Genomic DNA, 24,587 nt, shown 5'->3' on the forward strand with positions numbered 1-24,587 from the left:
AAGTTGATAAAAGAATAAGGATATAAAGAGATTTATAAGGACGGCCTTTAGGATCAACACCTTTAGCTGAGGTGGCAAAAGAAAAGTCTGAATTATTTTGTTGGTGCCAGCAACATAGGTTTTAAAAAATGTTTTGTTAGTAATTATGATTTATTAAGATACAAGTAAAGTTCTTTTCCTTCTCCTTGATTTGCTTATGTAGTTTTCTTCATGAAAAGGAAAACAAAATGAAACTACAAAATCGTAAACAAAAATAAGCCATGCAAAATTGACTCTATGGAGAATTAGGAGGTCAGCAAGTTTTACGTTCAGCACAGCCGCCATTCACTTTAAAATGTGCTGGTTTTTTAAAAGATGGTGAGCCTCTAAGAAGTTTTAGTTCCTATCCTAAGGCAGGAATTTGGTAACTTCTGATCTCAATATTTTCTAAGTCAAGACCATGGCATCACTGTTTTGTGATAAAGAATTCTAGAATGTCAACTGTGGATTTAAGACACAGCCTTGTTTTCTGAGAAGGGTCTCAGGCTGTGACAGCTTCTCTGGATCCCAACCCTCCAGTGACAATGGAGGAGAGTCCCTTAAGGCTGATATTTAAGCAGAGGCAAAATTTTACAATTAAACATTGTACGCAATAAATTAAACATTTTGATTTTCTTTCCCAAGTCAATTCAGTAGGTCCTGCTTTCCTGCTCTTCTCAGTTGTTTCTAACACAGATTGCTTTTGGACCGGGAAGATGGTACCAATATCTACTATTTACAATACAGCAGGGTGTGAAAGAGGAACTTTATATACAGATTTTTTTTCTCCTTCCACACATTTCACAAATAAGGTAAGGAAATGAAATCTCTCCAAGTTAGCCTGGATAGTAAGCAGCAGAGCTGTAACACCTATGTTATGAAAAAAATCATAGGGGGAAAAAAATCATAGGGGGAAAAAAATCATAGGGGGAAAAAAAAAAAGATGTGCTAAGATGAGGTGGTGGCCAACTTGAATGGCTTAACATAGAAGGCAGGCTCCATGCTTAGTTCCAAGACCTGTAAGATACTGGCTTGAAAAACAAAATCCAATTGAAAAACAAAGCCAATTGCACTGGAAAAGGATACCTAATCCAGTACAGGAAACCGAGAAAATTTCCCGTGATTTTTTTCCCTCACCCAATTTTCTCCCTCATTTTAAAAATTATTTTTAATTTAATGACTTTATTTTTTTAGAGCAGTTTTAGGTGCACAGCAAAATTGAGAGGAAGGTACTGAGATTTCGCATATGCCCCCTGCCCATAGCTTCCCTATTACCAACATCTCCTGACAGAGTCGTGCATTTGCTACAACTGATGAATCTATATTGAGCCCTTAAAAAGAAAACACTGCATAATATCATGTGCTAAATATATGTTGCAAATTGAATTTAGTTTCAAAGATGTGGAATTCTAAACATTAAGGGTTTATTTTCTAATTTTTATATGCCCACCTCCTCAGGTGGAAGGCAGGATGTTAGAGGGAGGAGAGTGAATCCAGGGGGGCAGATGGAAGGAATCTGGCTCAGTTCTAAAGTGAGCTCTGCCAACTAAATTATTGATGCAGCTCTTAGCATCAGGATGACTTCCGCTCCTGAGGCATTTACTTCAAAAAGCTTTGTTGAATAAAAATGGGGCGGGGAGTGGTGAGCAAAATGAGAACTCAGTTCTCTTTAATAGAAATTTGTTTTTTATTCATTGGAAAACTTACTTTTTCAGCTGATGTCCCAGTCCAAATCTCTCTTTTGTGGAAATCTGAAAGACATCAACAGTGGGCACTGCAAAGGAAAAAGAATCAGCCTAAATGTTGAGTTGAAACTCAACCATCAGCCAGGAAAAAGTCTGAAAAGTAATATATATATTACTATGTATATGTAATATATATATGTATATACATACATACACATTTTAAAATAGTCTACACACAAACCTACACATGGCTATTTATGCTTTATAGAGAGATTTTGGAGATCATTCTAGGTTAGTATATATTATATATACTAATGTATAATATATGCATATGTAAATGCACAATATATATGATAATGAAGAATGATCTCCAAAAATATATGTTAAGTGTAAATAGCAATGTGTAGGATAGTTTACACACTATTCCTTAGGTGGAAGAGAGACACGTTTGTATACACATAGACCTTTTTTTAAGAATAAAACAATGGAGGATGACAGTAGGCATAGGATACTCACTTTGCACTGCACACCCTCTTGTGGGCTTCATATTTGTATCAGATACATATATTTCTATAAGTTAATAACTATGCTGCTTATGAAATTGATAACCTCCAAAAGAGTCACTCACCATTCATTATTCACTGGTTTAAAGGGTATTTATTGTTTTCTCACTGTGCCAGCCACTATAGACAGAGTAGCAAAAAACACGCACAAATATCCCTGCCCTCATGAGCCTTAGGAAAGAGAAGGAGACAGACAGAAAATAGATAAAATGTCACGTGGTGATAAAGGCTCTGGATAAAAATAAAGACGGAAAAGGGTGGGGGGGGTGCTGAAGGTTATGTGGGCATAAACAGACTTCAACATTAGATAATATGGCAGGAAGAAAAGGGTCCCAGCCAGAGGAAACACAGGGCAGTGCCCCTGAGGTAGAAATGTGCTTCAATATTCTAGGACCAGCAGGGAGAGCTGGAGAGAAGTGAACAAGGTATCCCGTTAGGAGATGAGATGAGAGAAGGACCACAAACAGTGTAGGTTCCATGTAAAGAGCAAGGATAGAAATAGGAAAATCAGTCTGGAACTCATTACAGTAATTAAGGGAAGAGTATAGTGGCTTGGATGAGCAGAGGTGGTGAACATTTTGCATTCACACTCTCTGGGAGAGCTGACAGATTTTGCTGATGGACTGAATTTAAAGTGTCAGAAAAAGAAAGGAGTCAGGGATGAATCAAAGAATTTTTGGCCTGAGCAACCAGAAGGATGAAACTTACCAATTCCTGGTACGTGAAAGACTGCAAGAGAATCAGGTTTGGAGCAGTGGGGAAGACTGGCAACTTGACTCTGGCTATTGTAAATTTGAGATGCTTATTTGTCACTCAAGTGGAAAAGTTAAGTAGGCAACTGGATAAAGAAATCCGGTGTTTATGCATTCGGATGAGAGGAATGTGCTAAAGATATAAATGTGGGGGGAATTCCCTGGCGGTCCAGTGGTTAGGACTCTGAGCTCTCACTGCTGAGGGTCCGGGTTCAACCCCAGGTCGGGAAACTAAGATCCCACCAGTCCCACGGCACAGCCAAAAAAAAAAAAGACTTCTATGTGGAAGAGCAAAAATACATATGTACTTAAAGGTACGAGGCTGGATGAGAAACTATGAGTGAGTGTAGATGGCGGAGAGAAGTCTAAGGATTCAGCCTGAGCCATTCAGTATCTAGAGGCTCAGCAAACAAGGCTGAAGAGGAATGGCTGGGAGGATGGAAAATTCCAGAATGCTGTTAATCTGGACACATATTCAAAAAAAGTTTCCAAGGAGGGGGTAAACAACTGTTATCAAATGCTGCTAAGTTAATTAAGATGAGGATTCAAAATTGGTCATGGGGTCATTAAGCAATATTCTAGTCACTGGTGACATTGACAAGAGCAGCGTTTGTGAAATGATGCATCCAAATCACATCTACAGGGTATTCAAGGAGAAAAAAAGAGGAAAGAAAATGAAGGAAGCTAGAGGCCAGACAGCAGAAGCAAGAACTACAATCCTGCAGCCTGTGGAATGAAAACGACATTCACAGAAAGATAGACCAAATGAAAAGGCAGAGGACTATGTACCAGAAGAAGGAACAAGATAAAACCCCAGAAAAACAACTAAATATATATGCTGTCTACAAGAGACCCACTTCAGACCTAGGGACACATACAGACTGAAAGTGAGGGGATGGAAAAAGATATTCCATGCAAATGGAAATCAAAAGAAAGCTGGAGTAGCAATACTCATAACAGATAAAATAGACTTTAAAATAAAGAATGGTATAAGAGACAAGGAAGGACACTACATAATGATCAAGGGATCAGTCCAAGAAGAAGATACAACAATTATAAATATATCTGCACCCAACATAGGAGCACCTCAATGCATAAGGCAAATGCAAAAAGCTATAAAAGAGGAAATCGACAGTAACACAATAATAGTGGGGGACTTTAACACCTCACTTACACCAATGGACAGATCATCCAGAAAGAAAATTAAGAAGGAAACACAAGCTTTAAATGACACAATAGACCAGACAGATTTAATTGATATTTATAGGACATTCCATCCAAAACCAGCAGATTACACTTTCTTCTCAAGGGCACATGGAACATTCTCCAGGAGAGATCACATCTTGGGTCACAAATCAAGCCTTTGTAAACTTAAGAAAACTGAAATCATATCAAGCATCTTTTCCGACCACAACGCTATGAGATTAGAAATAAATTACAGGGAAAAAACCGCAAAAAACACAAACACATGAAGGCTAAACAATACGTTACTAACCAAAAGATCACTGAAGAAATCAAAGAGGAAATCAAAAAACCTAGAGAAAAATGACAACAAAACACGATGATCCAAAATCTATGGGATGCAGAAAAGCAGTTCTAAGAGGGAAGTTTATAGCAATACAAGCCTACCTCAAGACTCAAACAAACAATCTAACCTTGCCCCTAAAGGAACTAGAGAAAGAAGAACAAACAAAACCCAAAGTTAGTAGAAGGAAAGAAATCATAAAGATCAGAGCAGAAATAAATGAAATAGAAACAAAGAAAATAATAGCAAAGATCAATAAAACTAAAAGCTGGTTCTTTGAGAAGATGAACAAAACTGATAACCCATTAGCCAGACTCATCAAGAAAAAGAGGGAGAGGACTCAAATCAATAAAATTTGAAATGAAAAAGGAGAAGTTACAACAGACACCGCAAAAATACAAAGCTCATAAAAGGCTATTACAAGCAACTCTATTCCAATAAAATGGACAACCTGCAAGAAATAGACAAATTCTTAGAAAGGTATAACCTTCCAAGACTGAACCAGGAAGAAATAGATAATATGAACAGACCAATCACAAGTAATGAAATTGAAACTGTGATTAAAAATCTTCCAACAAACAAAAGTCCAGGACCAGATGGCTTCACAGGTGAATTCTATAAACATTTAGAGAAGAGCTAACACCCATCCTTCTCTAACTCTTCCAAAAAACTGCAGAGGAAGGAAGACTCCCAAACTCATTCTATGAGGCTACCATCACCCTGATACCAAAACCAGACAAAGATACTACAAAAAAAGAAAATTACAGACCAGTATCACTGATGAATATAGATGCAAAAATCCTCAACAAAATACTAGCAAACAGAATCCAACAACACATTAAAAGGATCATACACCATGATCAAGTGGGATTTATCCCAGGGATGCAAGGATTCTTCAATATACGCAAATCAATCAATGTGATACACTATACTAACAAACTGAAGAATAAAAACCATATGATCATCTCAATAGATGCAGAAAAATCTTTTGACAAAATTCAACACCATTTATGATAAAAATTCTCCAGAAAGTGGGCATAGAGGGAACCTACCTCAACATAATAAAGGCCATATACGACAAACCCACAGCAAACATCATTCTCAATGGTGAAAACCTGAAAGCATTTCCTCTAAGATCAGGAACAAGACAAGGTTGCCCACTCTTGCCACTATTATTCAACATAGTTTTGGAAGTCCTAGCCATGGCAATCAGAGAAGAAAAAGAAATAAAAGGAATACAAATTGGAAAAGAAGACATAAAACTGTCCCTGTTTGCAGATGACATGCTACTATATATAGATAATCCTAAAGATGCTACCAGAAAACTGCTAGAGCTAATCAATGAATTTGGTAAAGTTGCAGGATACAAAATTGATGCACAGAAGTCTCTTGGATTCCTATACACTAACAATGAAAGATCAGAAAGAGAAATTAAGGAAACAATCCCATTCACCACTGCAACAAAAAGAATAAAATACCTAGGAATAAACCTATCTAAGGAGGTAAAAGACCTCTACTCAGAAAACTATAAGACACTGATGAAAGAAATCAAAGATGACACAACCAGATGAAGAGGTATACCATGTTCTTGGATTGGAAGAATCAATATTGTGAAAATGACTAAAGTACCCAAAGCACTCTACAGATTCAGTGCAATCCCTATCAAATTACCAATGGCATTCTTTACAGAACTAGAACAAAAATCTTAAAATTTGTATGGAGCCACAAAGACCCCAAATAGCCAAAGCAATCTTGAGGGGAAAAAAAGGAGCTGGAGGAATCAGGCTCCCCGACTTCAGACTATACTACAAAGCTACAGTAATCAAGACAATATGGTACTGGCACAAAAACAGAAAGACAGATCAATGGAACAGGATAGAAAGCCTAGAGTTAAACCCATGCACCTATGGTCAACTAATCTATGACAAAGGAGGCAAGGATATACAATGGAGATAAGACAGTCTCTTCAATAAGTGGTGCTGGGAAAACTGGACAGCTACATGTAAAAGAGTGAAATTAGAACACTCCCTAACACCATACACAAAAATAAACTCAAAATGGATTAAAGACCTAAACATAAGACCAGACACTATAAAACTCATAGAGGAAAACATAAGAAGAACACTCCCTGACATAAATCACAGCAAGATCTTTTTTGACCCACCTCCTAGAGTAATGGCAATAAAAACAAAAATAAACAAATGGGACCTAATGAAAGTTAAAAGCTTTTGCACAGCAAAGGAAACTATAAACAAGACGAAAAGACAACCCTCAGAATGGGAGAAAATATTTGCAAATGAATCAAAAGACAAAGGATTAATCTCCAAAATATGTAAACAGCTTATGCAGCTCAATATTAAAAAAACAAACAACCCAATCAAAAAATGGTCAGAAGACCTAAATAGACATTTCTTCAAAGAAGACATACAGAAGAAGCACATGAAAAGCTGCTCAACATCACTAATTATTAGAGAAATGCAAATCAAAACTACAATGAGGTATCACCTCACACCAGTTAGAATGGGCATCATCAGAAAATCTACAAACAACAAATGCTGGAGAGGGTGTGGAGAAAAGGGAACCCTCTTGCACTGTTGGTGGGAATGTAAATTGATATATCCACTATGGAGAACAGTATGGAGGTTCCTTAAAAAACTGAAAATAGAATTACCATATGACCCAGCAATCCCTCTACTGGGCATATACCCAGAGAAAAACATAATTCAAAAAGTCACATGCACCCCAATGTTCACTGCAGCACTATTTACAGTAGCCAGGTCATGGAAGCAACCTAAATACCCATCGACAGATGAACGGATAAAGAAGATGTGGTACATATATACAATGGAATATTACACAGCCATAAAAAGGAACGAATTTGGGTCATTTGTAGAGATGTGGATGGACCTAGAGACTGTCATACAGAGTGAAGTAAGTCAGAAAGAGAAAAACAATATCATATATTAATGCATATATGTGGAATCTAGAAAAATGGTACAGATGAACCGGTTTGCAAGGCAGAAATAGAGACACAGACGTAGGGAACAAAGGTATGGACACCAAGGGGGGGAAAGCAGGGGGGAGGTGGTGGTGGTGGGATGAATTGGGAGATTGGGATTGACATATATACACTAATATGTATAAAATGGATAACTAATAAGAACCTGCTGTAGAAAAAATAAATAGAATTTCAAAAAAAAACTGAAGTAAGCTAATAGAGACAACTCTAATGAAGATATTTAACAGTCATGGAAAGCAGAGTGTTAGGGACTAAGTTAAGAATGATTTGAGGTCTAAAGGTGTTTGTTTTAAAGATGAGAGGAATTTTTTTTTTTTTCTGAAGGAAATCTTTTAGAAGAAAGAGACACGAACAGTACAAGAAGGAGAGAGAGAATGGCTGAAGGGTATCTTAATTAGGTGAAAGGAGATGGACGCTAGCATGCAAATGCAAGGATGATATTGCACAGGAGCATGGGTAGCTCCAGTCATACTAACAGTTGGGATAACTGTTAGTTATTAATAAGACAGAGCAAAGACTGTCTTATTAATAGGACATTCTCAGACTACACATGCTCCACATAGTAAACCAGGCTGGTATCCCCAATTGCCTCACCATCTTGGCCATTAGTCTGAGATACAAACACTCCACTGATCAAAGAAAATGGGTGTTATATCACCCATCAGTTTCTTTCCTGAAAACATTCTAATCCTTAACATAGAGAGTACATCACTCCAATCCCACGTGTCCCAAACCCAAGGCTATAGAAAAGTGAATAAAAAATCCTAACTTGAAAACTCAGGGGAATTATTTTTTAAAGAAAAAGATGACAAAACTAGAACACAGTGTGTTCTCTCTAAGATTTAAGAAGACACAGTCTCTTCTCAGGCAGATGGAAAAAGTAACTGGGAAGATGGAGGCAAAGAAACAAAAGGGACCTGGTTTAAAAAATTGCAGAAAAATCCAAAACACACTAGAACTGAAATCTTCACTGAAGAAAATTGTATAAGACACATAGAGAGAGGAAGAAGAGATATAATAGATACAACTGTTTATCCAGAATATATTAATTATCCTATAAATTAATAATACAAGGGCCAAAACTTATTCATACTATGAATGGCTAGAAAATAAATGTCACCAACATTGACTCAATTAGTAGTATAAAATCTGAATGACCCCAAATTTTGGAATACACTGAAAGAGCTAACAAGATGTTACTTCTAAAAATATTCCAAAATACAAGTGACAAAATTCTTATTACTATTAAAATTAATGCAATTAATTATTGTAATTTATTATATTTAATGTATTCATATAAGATGTTAGTAATCAGTGAAACTGGATGTAGAGTGTATGAGGACTCTGCACTACCGCTGCAGTTTTCTGTAAACCTAAAAATGTTTTAGATTAATTTTTTTAAATGTTTGTAAAGGTAATAGATTTTTTTTTTTTAAGTACAGCAATTTATTAAACAAATACCTTTTATTTTTCTGATTTTTGTCCTGGAACAGGAAGAAATACCAAAAACATTTCAATGCTGAGGACTAAAACTCCAAATTACAACGTACAAGATGGTTGGTGAGAAGTAAACAAAAGTAATTGTATGCCATCATATGAAAAGCAAGTCACATACAGAATAAAATTTGTTCCTGTACTATATCTACTAATTTAAATCATGATGCTAATAATTATCAAATTACTACTAAGTATTTTCTAAGGGTATATTATATGCATAGGACTATATTCTAGTTCCTGATGGGGTTCACAAGAGATATAAAACCTAGGTCTACCATATATTCTTTTCTTCCTTCGAAGTGAGAGAGTGCCATGGACATATATACACTACCAAATGCAAAACAGATAGTTAGTGGGAAGCAGCCGCATAGCACAGGGAGATCAGCTCGGTGCTTTGTGACCACCTAGAGGGGTGGGATAGGGAGAGTGGGAGGGAGACACAAGAGGGAGGGGATATGGGGATATATGTATATGTATAGCTGATGCACTTTGTTATACAGCAGAAACTAACACAACACGGTAAAGCAATTATACTCCAATAAAGATGTTAAACAAACAAAAAAAAGAACACGTGGTGTTATGGGGATGGATGGTGGTGATGGCTGCACAACAATGTGTAAGTATTTAATACCACTGAACCGTGCACTTAAAAATGGTACATTTTATATTATGTTTACCACAATTTAAAAAAGGAAGGTAATAGATTTTTGATAGCCAAAACAATCAGTTAGAAAATAAACTAGAATATAAAAGTGCCATTAAGCAAACAAGTAAGTAGTACACAAATATTCAGGAATAAATTTAGCTAAAATCAGTCATTTAAGGCAAAAACAAAACCAAAAACCAAAAACACAGAACTGTACAACATTCAAAAGTAGAATCTACAAATAAATGCTCCTTTATAGGAAAAGTAATAAATATTATAGAAATGTCTATTCTTCCAAAATTAAAAGTTTACCTCAACCAAATTCCCCACAGCATTCAGTTTTGGGGGCAATAGAATGAGAAAGATATACTAGTAAAATATTTTCTGTTTTACAAAAGGTAAAAGTTCAATTTTTCCTTGTCTCATAATTTAGGTTGGCAATAAGTGAGGGTCGCTCAAGATATGTGAAAATTAGTCCCACACTGTGATCATGTAAATGTAGAGGTATCAATAATGAGATGATCTGCACAGGCAAACATTTTTAATAACATCAGCTATTTATCACTTTAAACTAAAAGCAGCCCTGTCCTTGAGATCATAAACTAGACTTATATACCAGCAATTCTGGAAAAAATATATAGTACCATAAGAATCATAACAACCTTGTCTTTTTAAAGTTTATTTCCCGGGCTTCCCTGGTGGCGCAGTGGTTGAGAATCTGCCTGCCAATGCAGGGGACACGGGTTCGAGCCCTGGTCCGGGAAGATCCCACATGCCGCGGAGCAACTAGGCCTGTGAGCCACAATTACTGAGCCTGCGCGTCTGGAGCCTGTGCTCCGCAACAAGAGAGTCCGCGATAATGAGAGGCCTGCGCACCGCGATGAAGAGTGGCCCCCACTTGCCGCAACTAGAGAAAGCCCTCACACAGAAACGAAGACCCAACACAGCCATAAATAAATAAATAAATAAATAAACCCAAAAGTTAAAGAATAAATAAAGTATATTTCCCCATGTACAATAAAAATAATCTTTATTTTTAACTTCAAATTGGATAAGGAGGTGTATTTCTTCAATTCTTATCAGAACTAACTCTAGAGTACAGTAAATGAGTAAATGTGGAATTCTCTTTTTGTTTTAAAGAAGTTTTAATATTTTTTTATTTTTTATTTTTTTGGCCGCGTACCATGTGGGATCTTAGTTCCCCGACCACGGATCGAACCCGCACCCCCTGCACTGGAAGCGCGGAGTCTTAACCACTGGACGGCCAGGGAAGTCCCTGGAATTCTCTTTCTTTACTATCCTTTTTTTTTTCCCCACACTGTCTCTGTATTTCCTGTTTTCATTATAAAGAGTCTTTACTCTTCTTATCAGAAGAAATTATACACAAATCACACTAATTTCTGAAAGAAGTGCATTTCGACACTGCTTGAATTCTGAGGAAAACAGAACTCACATCTATAGGAACAAAATTATAATTCTTGGACGATTATTGATTTTGTGAACAAAATTCAAAATGATGCATAAATAAAATGAAAGCAATTGATAATAAAGAGGGGAAAATATGGTATCAGCAGAGATTGTAGTAAAATAAAAAATAGAAGGGGAACATTATATCAAAGCCTAAATTATGAAAAAAATTCACTCAATGGAGTAGAAGACAAATGAAAAAAACTTGGAAAATCAGAGGTGACGGATGAAAGACTAAGAGAAATGATAAACAGCATGGAGGATATGGGAATTAGATCCAATCTACATATATTGGGGCAAGCAGATAAAGAAGGTAAGCATACCAATCAAAAACAAATATATAGAGTAATATCAAGGAGAAAGGGAAAAAAATACCTCGATAAGTACACATAACACAACATAAACAAAACCAAGATAGATTTCTTACAAATGAACAAAGTTAAACACTTCAGACACAGACTAGCAGAAGATTTTAAAGCACTTTTGCCTTTTTGGGGGGAACTGTTATGAGCCCATAAATTTATAGTTGGTCAATTTTGTCTCGTTCACAAAACAAAGAGTTCATTCTTAGGTATGAACAATGACGCATAACCCTCACGTTTCTTTGGTTAACAAACTATTAAACATGTAAATCAACTAACAAAGATGGAAAAATAAGAAATTACAGATGAATTGTGATACTAAATAAATAGTATTGAGCAATAAAATGATCTAAACGTGAACTAAAATATAATTGTTGAAATATTTATAAAACCATGCAAATGTGACAAATCTTTAAAGAGATACTGTGAATGGAAAATCTCTGCCTAAAATTCAAGATTACATAAACACATGAGTAACAGTGGTAAGATTACATAAAAGCATGCCACATAGTCATCTCGCACAGATGGAATTGGGGTGAGTAGAGATTAAATGACCCAATTGTCTTCCTAACCCCATTAATTAAAAAAAAGTCAGACATGAGGGCTTCTTTTGCTTTTAACCACCATCAGAATAAAATAGAATAAGTACATTTCAAATCACTAAAGAAAGAAAAATATTAGCGATACAGCAGAATACGTGGGAAAACAGCAAAAACACATACACCTATAGGCTGGAATATTGTGCAGATATTACAAATCATTCCATTTTAGAATATTTAACGACTGGAGGACAGGCTCATGACATAACATTAAAGCACACAGATATCTATACAATTTGATGTCAACTTTATAAAAATAAACCACATGTGCACAGAAAACAGAAACAACACCAAGCGGTTTACAGGTTTCTCAGGATAGAGGGATTATGAGGAATTATTTTTCTTCTTTATTACATTTCTGTATATTTGAAGTAATCAAAATAAAGATATGTAACATCTATTTGTCTTTGCCTAGCATTAAATCACATCAGTTACTATGTGTTACTGTATGTGATTATTTAAGTAGAATACATTACCCAAAAATTTAAAAATGGTGACAACAGAGACATTTTCAAAACGAGAGACTTTCCTATATATTTCATAAACTTGAAAGGGCAAATATTCTTCTTATGTGAAAACTAACAGTAGATATAAGTTCCCTGATATGCCTAAAGAAAAATGTGCAGAGACCACGGTAATGTGTGCACAGCAGATTAAAAATGGCCACAATTTCGAGAGGTGCCGTCTGTGTCCTGATCCCTTGATTCTGGGTGGGTTCATTGACAATTTTGATCAACAGAATACAATGAAAGAGCCGTTGAGCCTTTTAGCACACCCTGTCTCCTGGAACACTTGCTTTCAGATCCCTGCCACCATACTACAAGAAGCCCAAAGCACACGAAGAAGCCGTGTGTAAGGAGACATTCTAGTTAATAGCCCCAGCTGAGCCCTGCGTGGTCCCGAAATGACACCTGTATCAATTGCTAGCCATCTGAAGTCCAACCATCTTGAGCATCCAACCTAGTGGAGCCATTAATGACATAAACCCCACCCACCATCTGACTGCAAAGGCACGGGACACCCCAAGCAGGAGCTGCCCAGTTGAGCCCCAAAGAATGGTGAGAGAGAAGTTGTTTTAAGCCACTTCGTTTTGAAGTGGTTTGTTCTGCAGCAGTAGATAACTGCAATAATATGAGTAGATGCAGTTGTGTGTGTGTGTGTGTGTGTGTGTGTGTGTGTGTGTGTGAGAGAGAGAGAGAGAGAGAGTGTTAGTAGGCAGAGAAAACATTTAAACCCAGTAAGTCTTAGCAAGATTTATAATAGGGTCCTGTGTTATAAACAACTATTCCTTGAGATAAAGCAAAATCATCCCTTCAGGTATTGGAAATCAAAAATATTATTATGATCTCCATTTTCAAAAACAGAAATATGTTACACTTAGGCTAAATTCATCAGTAATCAAAGGTGAAATAAGTAAACATTAAAATTAAATCTCAGGTTCAGAGACACAAATAATTAAACTTAAGGGCAACCCTAAGTATACTTACTGAGAATCTATTATATGCAAAATTCTCTTTTAGGTTTTATTATGTTTGTTTCACAGCAACTTGTCAACTTCTGAAAACTCTAAAACTAAATGTTATATGTTTCTGCTTCCAATAGTTATATTGGTCATAAAGCACCTCTGTTAGGATGCAAGTATATTTAAGTATCATTATGAAGATGGCTGCATTTATGCTCAGAATTACCAAATGAACAGTCATTTTACTTAATGCACAATGCACAACTAATGAATATTCAAAATAATAGAGAAATAAAACTAACCTGGGCCATTTAAATACTGTGTAAGTGAACAGTGTAGTCGGACAATTATAGGTTCTGTTCGAATCACTTCCCATGCCACAGCAATCTCCTCCTGTGCAAATATTTGAAAGATGAATTAGTCATCTTTTAGAGTCTTGATTTTTTTTCCAGATAAAATTTTTTAAACTTATTTTAAATCATTAAGGCCTATAAGTTATTTCAAAACATATTCGCTTGTGAAAAGAAAGCCAAAGTACTCTTAACTTTTGCCTTCTAAATCTGAAAATTAAAGTGAAAACTTAAGAAATAATGATATACTACAAGCCCATAAGTTTCAGAATATATTACAAGAACTGATGGAAAAAATATACATGTATATAAAATCTCTGCTTTTTTGACAACTCATAGCATTTCTTCATAAATCACTTTAACAAAGTCATTATGTTACTTATAGTATTATGTACAAGAGAAACTAAAATTAAATTTCTTCCAAGAATAAAAGTGTGTTTTTTAAATGTACCAATCATATTGCTTCAACTGATACTTACATCAAGAAAGCTAACATCAATATGCAGATCAATATCTACATCATCAATGGCTCCATATTCCCTGAAAGCAAAGATTAACATTATTTTTTTCATTTTCCTTAAAAGATAGGGTGTCCTAGCTTATTTTAAATTAAAATTTAATCATGAATTTTCATCTCTGATTTCCACAGATAGCTCAGAAATGACTGTGGACGTGAATTAACTAACTCAATTTAGTTGGATTGTGGTCTTATGTGACCTCTTTATACCATATAGATATCTTTCCATCTTCATGTTCAGGCAAATGCATACATAAATTCAAGAGTTATTTGGTTCATAGTTTCAAACATTCCCAGTTCTCTGTGACAAACTAAACAATCTTCTTATGTGACCACTCACTTTTCACTGTACTCTCTGAAGATGAAGAGCTGCCTCTAAGGGCAAGAAAGGAGTTTCTGACACGAGGAAGGGGTGGAGGGATAAGTGACTGCCACAATAATGTGCCCATAAATTTTCCTGTCACGTTAGATGGTGGTTCTGAAACTGGTCCAGGTGCTCTGCCACTTAAATGTCACTATGTTTTGACAGGCAGCTCTAAAGGTCTGATGTATCAAAATTAAAACAAGTAACAACAGTATATTCCACATAAAGACATTATGGAGACCAACTTTTCTCCAGCCAACACAGTGCCACAAACTAGCATACAGTTAACAAAGATCATAAAAACAGCAATTTTTGTATTCTCCATACACACATCCCTATTTTTGATATTTTAATAAATTTCTTAAGTTACAAATACAAATCATAGTGAAGGAGAAAACTATAGAGATAACAGAAATTACAAAAGTTAATGGCCAATATTTATTGAGCACTTTCATGCCAGAAATCGTTCTAAGGATTTTGCATACATGCGATCATAGTGCACTATAGGTACTACTACCATTTATATTTATATAAATACAATTTATATGTCCATTAACTGAGGCTCAGAGTAATAAAGTAACTCACCTGTCATCACTTTGTAGCAGAGCTGGGATGTGACTACACGTATCCTATTTACTTATGCAAGTGCTTAGCCGATTCAATATTCAATAAACTATCACTTTGTGTTGGAAACCAGGTCAAACATTAATGGATGATCTCATTAGGTCCTCATCATAGCCTTCTGACAGGGATACTATAATTATCCTCATTCGCAAATGAGGAAACTGAGGTTTAGGAAAGCGAAACAAGTTGTCAAAGGGCAGATAAGAAGTCAGTGGGAAGCCAGGCATTGAACTCACGTTCAACTTCAAAACTGTACAGTACAGTATCTGGCACAGTAAGTACTCAATGAAAATTTCTGTGTATGATATATGCAAATAATGCTAACAGAGTACAAAACTATGGCACTTTTATAGGGTTTAGAGAAGGCATTTTTAATGATTAAATGGCTTTATGTAATTTGACGAATAAAAGAATCTAGAGGGTCCTTTTGCTTTTTGATATCAATGACCAAAAAAATGCAGCACGTTAGAAAATAATAACTCAGCCTCTATGCTTTCTCCATCCTCTCCTTAAAAATATATCAAAACACTGAGCACATTTTCACTATTTATGAAATTACTTTTTGTTTTTTCATGGTCATATTTTTAAAGGTTACATAAAGAAGAAAAGGGATAAAATTATTCACATAGGAATTCTTTAATTGCCTGCATCAAAACATCTGTGCTATTCATAAAGGATAAAAACCTGTATAACCCTTTACAAATTTAGACATATATGCAAATTTAGATACAAAAGTATGCCAACTTAGTTACGAAATTATACAGAAACTAAGACAAGAAGAAGGACCAAGCACAAGAACCATTTCTTTTATGCCTCTACTTCAGGGTTCAGAAAACTTTTCCTATAAAGGTCAAAAGAGTAAATATTTTAGGTTTTTCAGGCCACATAGAGTCTCTGTTGCATATTTCTCTTTCTTTGGGTTTTTTTTTTTTTTTTTTAACAACGCTTTAAAAAAGCAAACACCATGAGCTGTTCAAAACAGGCCCCATGGCCCAGTGGTCATAATTTGCTGACCCTGAACACCAGCAAATTATTCATAATATAAGAAGTCAAATACCTACAGCCAGGCATGTTAAAAGAGAGCCATTAAATACAATGATGAGGATAGATCACTAATGATGTGCAAAAGACATTTTGGTGAGGCAAAGAGGCCTTGACAACAACCATTCCCAAGAAAATTATAACAAATACGTGCAAACTTTTACCTAGAAGGATGTATGTAAGAGTAGAAATTAGAAAAAAAAAGAATATTGAATAATAAGGAAATACTTAAATGATGGCACATTGATATAATTTTTTTAAATTACCCATTATTATAAATATTGATATAAAAACATTTAGTTTCCTGAGGGAAATGTTCCAAATATACTGTTCACTGAGCAAGCATATCACCAAAACACTATGGAAACTAAAACACTTTATTTAGATAAAATAGAAATAGGAAAACCAAAAAAGTAGAAAGAGTACTTTTATATTAACTATAGGTTGCAGATAAAATTTATTTTATTAAAAAATGTTATGTATTTCCTAAAAAAATCTACTTTTTCTGATTACAATGGTAATATAGACTCATTATATAAAATGTGAGAAAAAGAAAAACGGACAATAGATAACTTGTAACACAGTCACTCAGAAACAATTCTTCTTGCTTATACCTCACTCCAGTCTCTTTCATATATTAATATATCATGTAATACACATGATTATTATTAAGGATAATAAGGTATGCAAAGATTTTTGTTCTGCTCTTTCACTTTTTCTATAATGAGTATTTTTTTATATTGTGGAATACTCTTCAAAACCATAAATTTAAATGTCTGTATTTATATGAATAAAATTATGTAATACAACATTAGGTTGCTTTCAATTTTTTTACACTATAAATATTGATAAATAGCTCTCTGGATAAAAATCAATGTGCAGCTGTCTTCCCAGAGAATAATTTCTAGAATTACTGAGTAAAATAAATAGTATAACTATATTTGGGAGTCTTAATATATACTGTTTAGTTACTATTTTAAAAGGTTAAAACAACTTATAATCGCACCAGCAAGGATCCCCCAGTGACCATTTTCCACATCCTCATCATCACCAGGCATTTTTTTCTCCCATCTTTGCCAATTTCAGAGGGGAGAATAATTTTGGATTTATTTATGATGGCAAGACTTTGGTATGTTTAGAGGCAGAGAAAAAGGAATCAGAGATAACAAAATTCAGCACAAACCTTACCCACAGCTGTTTTCTTCAAAAATAGATTTCCAGATCATTTCAACAGAATTTATCATAACGTTATGATCAGAATGTGATATACGTTCCTTATAAAACCTTTAATATGTGAATTCTGAAGTATTCTTTATATGATTTTTTTCAACATTTTTTTTGGTTAAAAGTTAGTATTTTCCCAGTTCCCAATACTATCAATTTCTTTGAAAAAAAAGTAACTAAAGGGTTACAAGTGTTCTTCTTCACCATAGCAGAGCATATATACAGAATTTTAAGGAGGCAGAGGCATTAAAGGTTTGCAATTAACTGGATTCTGCAGGTGTAGATCTGTAAATAGTTACACTTTTGTTTTTATGCCACACTTCAAAGAACTCACAACAACACTGTGTATATGCAAACCAGTTTCCCTTGTGATGCCCTTTTTATACAATGCCAGTAATTTCACATTTCCTACTGCGAGATTACAAAGCGTGATTACAGTCCGTCCAGATGCAGCGGCCCAGTCATCAGGATTGCTTCTGTATCTGAGTATCTTTCAGTAGCTCTGGATCTCATGATTAGCAAATGCAGAATCAAGGCGAATGCTTGAAATACGAATGCAACTTGAACTGTGAATCTTGATATCTGATTGTGTACTGAATGCTGTATGTATCGGGTTTATAATAATTCAAAACAATTCCGTGCACTGCCTATATTTATTCACCATGAAAAGATCACATCAAATTGAACTTGAATACTTTTTTAAGAGAAGGGAGACTACACAGAAATGATCTGATGCAGTTGTTTCACTCTGGGACTGAGGGTTTGAGAAGAACTGCTCCACAAACTTCTTTCCAGCATCTGAGTTATTAGTCTTTGAATTGACATATCTTGAAATCCAGCCATCTGATTTGGACTACTTACATGTGACCTAGTTCATTTAAGAACATATGTGTGAAATATATTTTTCTATGAACATGCATTTTTGAGGGCACTGTGTTAGCATTCTTAGCAATTTATTTCCTGTTTTTTAGTGGAACTAATCAAGACAACATCCTCATTAATGATACCACATACATACTTACAATATATTAAATGTTAGACCATCTATGTTGGTCTTCCTTTCTCTATAAAACCACAGCTTATTTATTATACTGTTCTGATGTTTTATAATACTATCTGATCAAAATTAGCAGGACTGTGCTGGTTATAAAAATATATTTCAGATAGATAGCCTTCCCTTATCAACTGTCAAGGAAATTATATGCGTACACACACACATACATGAAACTCTATCACAAGTTCTTGGGAAATAAACCTCTATTGCTATTTAGTTATTTCTGCTTTCAACAATTAGTCAGTTATATTTTGAGAAGAAATATATTTTGTGAAGAAACATACACCTTCCTATGACATCTGAAACTCAACAGCTTGTGTGTCTATCTCTGCATGCCTACTCAGTGTGTGTTTCATGCTCAGTGTGGGAGAGATGTTTGTGAATGGGCCAAGAAATATGCAAACTCAGTAGTTGGGAAGAAGTCTTGGCAGATTAAAGCATTTGCAAGACTGTATTCATGGTAGCTATAAATTTCGCTAAAGGACAACAGGGCTAAGAAGAATTTAAAAATTAGATCCAGATAAGAAAGGAAACCCATATAAAATAACAGTGTATAAGAGGTACAGTGTAAACACTTGCTACAACTCTGCCCTCCGTTTAAAAGTCCTTGGTTTTGCTTGAGGAAAGCACAGGCATTGGAAGTAGAGGTGACTCTACTGGGATCTCACATTCTGAAGCTTGCATCTAGATTTTATGCCAGTGTTTTTGAAAAATAGTCTTCTCTTTGTTTCTTTCTTCTGTGTGCCTCCTGCCATCACTTTCCCCTGGTTTTCAATTCAGACTGCTTTTCCGTAGGCTCCAGAGGCAGAAGCGGGAGAATCAGTATGCTGCAAAGGACATTACAAACATCCAACGCAAGATCTTTTGACGAATGACATACTTCGGTGTAGGTTAAGTTATGCTGTAGTAACAAACATCCTCAAAATCTCACTGGTTTAACACACAAAAAAAGGATTTATATCTCACTCACACTTCCTGCTTACTATGAAATCAGAGGACTAGAAAGAATGCTATTCATTGTAGTCGCCAAGGAGCCCAGAGTGATGGAGTACTGAAGATGTGGGAACTCACACACTAGCATTTTGGCTCACATTTCACTGGCCAACACTAGTTGTGTGTCCACTACTGATATTATAAAAGGTAGGGACGGGACTTCCCTGGTGGTGCAGCGGTTAAGAATCCGCCTGCCAATGCAGGGGACACGGGTTTGAGCCCTGGTCCAGGAAGATCCCACATGCTGCGGAGCAACTAAGCCCGTGCAAAGCCACAGCTGCTCAGCTTGCGCTCTAGAGCCCGTGAGCCACAACTACTGAGCCTGCGCGCCACAACTACCGAAGCCCATGCACCTAGAGCCCGTGCTCCGCAACAAAAGAAGCCACTGCAAGGAGAAGCCCGTGCACCGCAATGCAGAGTAGCCCCCGCTCGCCGCAAAAGCCCACGCACATCAATGAAGACCCAACGCAGCGAAAAAATAAATTAATTAATTAAAAAAAAAAAAGAGGTAGGGAAATACAATCCTGCCATCTGCCAGAAGAGGAGAACCAGAGATTTGTTAAGTAGTCCTACTGGCCCACTACTAATGGAAATCCAGAGAAATTAAAGTGGTCCACCCTGATTTATGTGGCTTTTTCTTTCCTTTTCTTTCTCGCTCTCTCTCAACCTCTCTCTCTCTCTCTTTTCCATGAGATATATGTTTGGGTGGTGGGCCTGAATATAGTGGTATAGCTTCCTCAAACCTTAAAAAAATCCTCTGCATGCCCTGTCCTCCAAAACATCAACTCCAAAATTACAATCACCCAACCACAAAAAGTGATCAAAATGCAGAATAGTCACAATCTTGCAATCTTCCAACCTACTTTAACATTAGCCACAATAAAAAGATTAGAATATTACTCAGATGCCTTCAGTTCTTTAAATGGATGATGGATGATCATAAAGCAAAGGATATTTTATTTGGGGTAAAAGTTTGAAACACCATCAGCAAATTATCAGAATCATTTCATTCCCAGTCAAATGAGAATTTTGTGATTTGTAATTCCCTGCTTTCTAAAAATATTAATCTCAAATTGTTTTCAATAGCACTGATCATTTTTTAAATGAATACATGACTATAGGAGTAAATTTATAATAAAAACATAAAATAACCTCATTTTGTTGCATGATTCAAGAGGAGACACATGCAGACTGATCGGGGGGGCTAACCATGCTTCCCCAGAGACCTAACTCACTTCCTGCACAAGAGCCTGTCAATCAGAATGGTCATCAATGTTTCCAAGCACAGTTCAACCCAGCCAGACTGCTGCTTTTGAATGATTTGGCCAGGTAGAGCTAAAATTCCCTACTTAAGTAATAAATTCATCATCGGTCACTTTTTCTATAGCCTCCCTCAACCTACTAAAAGAGAGTTTTGCCTCAATTGAGGCAATCTCTGTTATTTTCATCTCTTAAAGAGAACTTAGATGTGGTTAGCTGCCTTTCTCATTAGATGTCACATTAAAAAAAAATGACAGCAAATAACATATTATGCATATTGAGGTACTTTTGCTCTTCAAACTCCATTAAGTTCTTATAAACCTCAATTAAGTAAAAGAACAGCTAATTAGAACAGTCTGTTTTCAACAGACTTAAAACTTTGCAAAGAAGGTGACTCCAAGATCTTAGGCCTAACTACTCCTTTCTCCCATGTGTCCAAGCCACAGTATTTGAGACCAGACAGTAAATTCATTCTTATTTATTTTAAGTAAATCAGACTAGTCCTGCTGTGGTTTCCCTTTATATCATGAGGCCTCTGGGAGGTTATTTATTCTGGAAACATCCTCTGTAGTTAGAGAAAATCTAGAGCAGGCAAGAACATGGCTTGCATTCATTGAGAGTTAAATTGGATCAAAACTCGTAAGTGAAAGAGGCAAGGGGAAAATAATCAAAACTACTTATGACTTTAGATACTTCACTTGAATGAAATTCCAGATATTTATCTAATTTCAACAGTCCATAAATTATCAATATTTTATTAATAATAGAAGATACTAATAGAACTTATAAGTATTTATCTTATGATAGTAATGTCATAAGAAATTATCAAATGCTTGCTGAAGAAACAAAAATATTCATATATATATATATATATATATATATATATATATACACACATATATATGATATGATTGAGGCCTAGATAGCATGGAAATATATGTAAAAAAACTTTATAAAAGCAATCAATGTGTGGTAAAGTGATTCTCTAAACAAAAATACATATTTCAAATGAAAAGCAGCTAAATTCTATGTTGTGTTGAGTTAATCATATACAGACATTTTTCTTTCGTGGGGGAGAGGGTTAAACTACTGCGATTAAAGTTTTAAGCTTTCAACCAAAGTCTGACTGAAGTTAAAAAATTAGTCATTGTTTTGGACAATTTATTTATTTATTTAGGCCGAGCCACACAGCTTGGGGGATCTTAGTTCCCCTACCAGGGATCGAACCCAGGTTCTCGGCAGTGAGAGCACGGAGTCTTAACCACTGGACCGCCAGGGAATCCCTGGACAATTTATTGATAGTCCCTGTTGCCTTCTTCATTTATTCATTCTATAATACTTATGGAATCTCCATATTCCTTATCTTGGAGCCAGAGCATAGATCAATTGTGAAATGATCACAGCTAATTTGCTAAAACTTTGGAAATTGCAAAGATTTGCTTTTCCAAGTATAATCCCAATCATTCTCACTCAGTTGTAGCCTAATATCCCTCCATGAGCAGGAGGGAGAGGGTCCGGGTGTACAATCCCAGCTTATTTAGGCCGCAGGTGGTTGTGAGTTTCTGCAGGTAAAATGAAACAGTTAGCAATTATAAATTACAGCTGTGTTATACTCCCTTAAGTATTTGTTTGCTCTCTCAAAATCTGCATATGTTCACTGAAAAGAATATAACCAGATAATATGAACATTTTTCACAGACCTTCCACTGAAAACAGTCAAGAAGCCCCCAGCTTATATTTCATATATGCCCTGTGCTAGGCTAAGTACTGGAGTACAAGCAGGATTGAAAACCAAACCAACACAAAATAAAGGCAAATAACAAAAAAGTGTGCTGCCCCAGCACTCACAGAATTCAGAGTCTAGAGGGGGAGAAGTAAACCCATAATGACAAGACATGAAGAGACTAATAAGTGAGATTAAGAGCCAAATGTGATGGGAGTGCAGACGGCAGAATAACCAATCTGCATCAGAGATTCAAGGAAGGCTCAAAGAAAAGCTGACCTTTAGGCTGGGGCTTGAATAAAGAGAGCAACGGGGTTTGAGAGGGAAGCACTGCTTGGGCAAATGGACAAAGTCAAGGGGAAATATAGCATGTTTCGAGAACAGAAACAATCCTGGTTTGGGTGGATGAGGCTGGAACTGAGGTCGGGCTGTGAGAGGAGTCTGGAGACTTGGAGAAGATAGGAAGACTTGGAGACTTTAGGAAGATAACAAAAATCTGAAAAATCAGATCTGACTCATGGAAGGAAACAAGTATGATGGCAGAAAAGGGTTTTTCTTAAATTAAGGAGAGAAAAGAAAGTCTAAATAGGGATGGTGGGGGTCTTCTGAATGATTAAAGTAATAGAAAATGGCCTGGAAATTTATCACCAAATAATATATTAAGTAACTGCAACAAAAAGAATAATTATCATTCAAACACACATTGCACAAACTTATGTCTTTTTTTCCTTTCTTTTTTTAGGGGCCAGATTACATATCACAATGTGACTTGGATACCAGCGGTTATGCATTATTTATTTTTATTGTTCACACAAATACGTCCTTAATTTATGATAACAACATGGGCTCAGCTGGCCAAATCTATTACAGGAATTGATTACGATGCCACTCAAGACTGATATTTTATCAGACTAACTCTCCAAAAATAACTAGTTTTTTTAATGAAATCAATGTGATCTTATTAAACCATGTGTACACACAAAAAAATCATAGCCATAAATATGCCATTTTGTATAAGCAGAAACATAATAGACTCTCTCATGTACTTTCAAATATAATTAAGCCCAAGAAAATTTCCACTTAACTCCAACAGAAAATTCCAATGACTTTCCAAATAATTTTAAGTTGTATTCACCAGAGGTATTTATTTACCTGAGAGAAACTGCGTGTGGCCCATATATCTCTCTCACTGCCGACAAATCAGCTTCGAGTTGGGGGTGCTTGTGCAGCTCCCCGTCATAGTTCACCTGATGAAAAGGGATAACTTAGAAATGACTTAGGGTAAAGAGAATCCAAAAAATCAAAATACAAACAATCGCTTGGACAGGTGACCCTGTAGTTCTGCCATGGGCATTCTCTCGGTCGCCTTCATGAAAAAAGTATAGACAGTTCAGCAATATATTCACTAAAGTTCTTAGGTTCACATACATCTAGTATAATTTATTATGCTTAAAAAGTAATATATGACAACTTTGATACGAAGACAATGCCAATGTTAAAAGGAGTGAAGTGGCAGATAATCTGAAAAACTTCTAGACTGAAAAAAAAACATTTACTTCCCCCTGTAAGAATTAGCAGTGTAAACAAAAATCGAAACAGGAAGAATTATTTTGCAGAATGTTAGTGTTATATCGGTTAAAGAATCATTAGGAAAAGTACCCCATTCCTAGTAAGGCATTCCTGGAGAAAGGAAACCTAGTTTTACTTACGTCCGTACATACGTCTACTGCCTTGCATACACTTGATTGACAAATTACTAATTTCTGATTCTGAATGAATAAATTGACTTGCATTCTTTACATAATAATAACTGGCTTTAAAGCATCTCTTTAACATATTACC

The 24,587-nt window shown here is 35.7% G+C and overlaps 1 protein-coding gene and 1 long non-coding RNA gene across 5 annotated transcripts in view; one reads left to right on the plus strand and one right to left on the minus strand.

Annotated features, from left to right (window-relative positions):
- The window catches only part of LOC309657937, a 1,158,638-nt gene that overhangs the window by 635,218 nt on the left and 498,833 nt on the right, over window positions 1-24,587 (plus strand). The gene's annotated exons all lie outside the window — the stretch shown is intronic.
- The window catches only part of PARP8 (poly(ADP-ribose) polymerase family member 8), a 188,920-nt gene that overhangs the window by 49,819 nt on the left and 114,514 nt on the right, over window positions 1-24,587 (minus strand). For all 4 annotated transcript variants that reach the window (XR_014261954.1, XM_082455877.1, XM_082455875.1 and 1 more), the window contains 4 exons: window positions 23,898-23,992; window positions 14,425-14,485; window positions 13,898-13,988; window positions 1,726-1,792 (listed from right to left, as the gene is read on the minus strand). Coding sequence is in view for 3 of the 4 variants with exons in the window: in XM_082455877.1 (XP_082312003.1) it covers window positions 1,726-1,792; window positions 13,898-13,988; window positions 14,425-14,485; window positions 23,898-23,992 (314 nt within the window). In the remaining variant the exon portion in view is untranslated. The remainder of the gene's footprint in view (window positions 1-1,725; window positions 1,793-13,897; window positions 13,989-14,424; window positions 14,486-23,897; window positions 23,993-24,587) is intronic.

This window comes from Balaenoptera physalus (assembly GCF_965194825.1).
Source record: "Balaenoptera physalus genome assembly, chromosome: 3".
NCBI classification, from domain to species: Eukaryota; Metazoa; Chordata; class Mammalia; order Artiodactyla; family Balaenopteridae; genus Balaenoptera; species Balaenoptera physalus.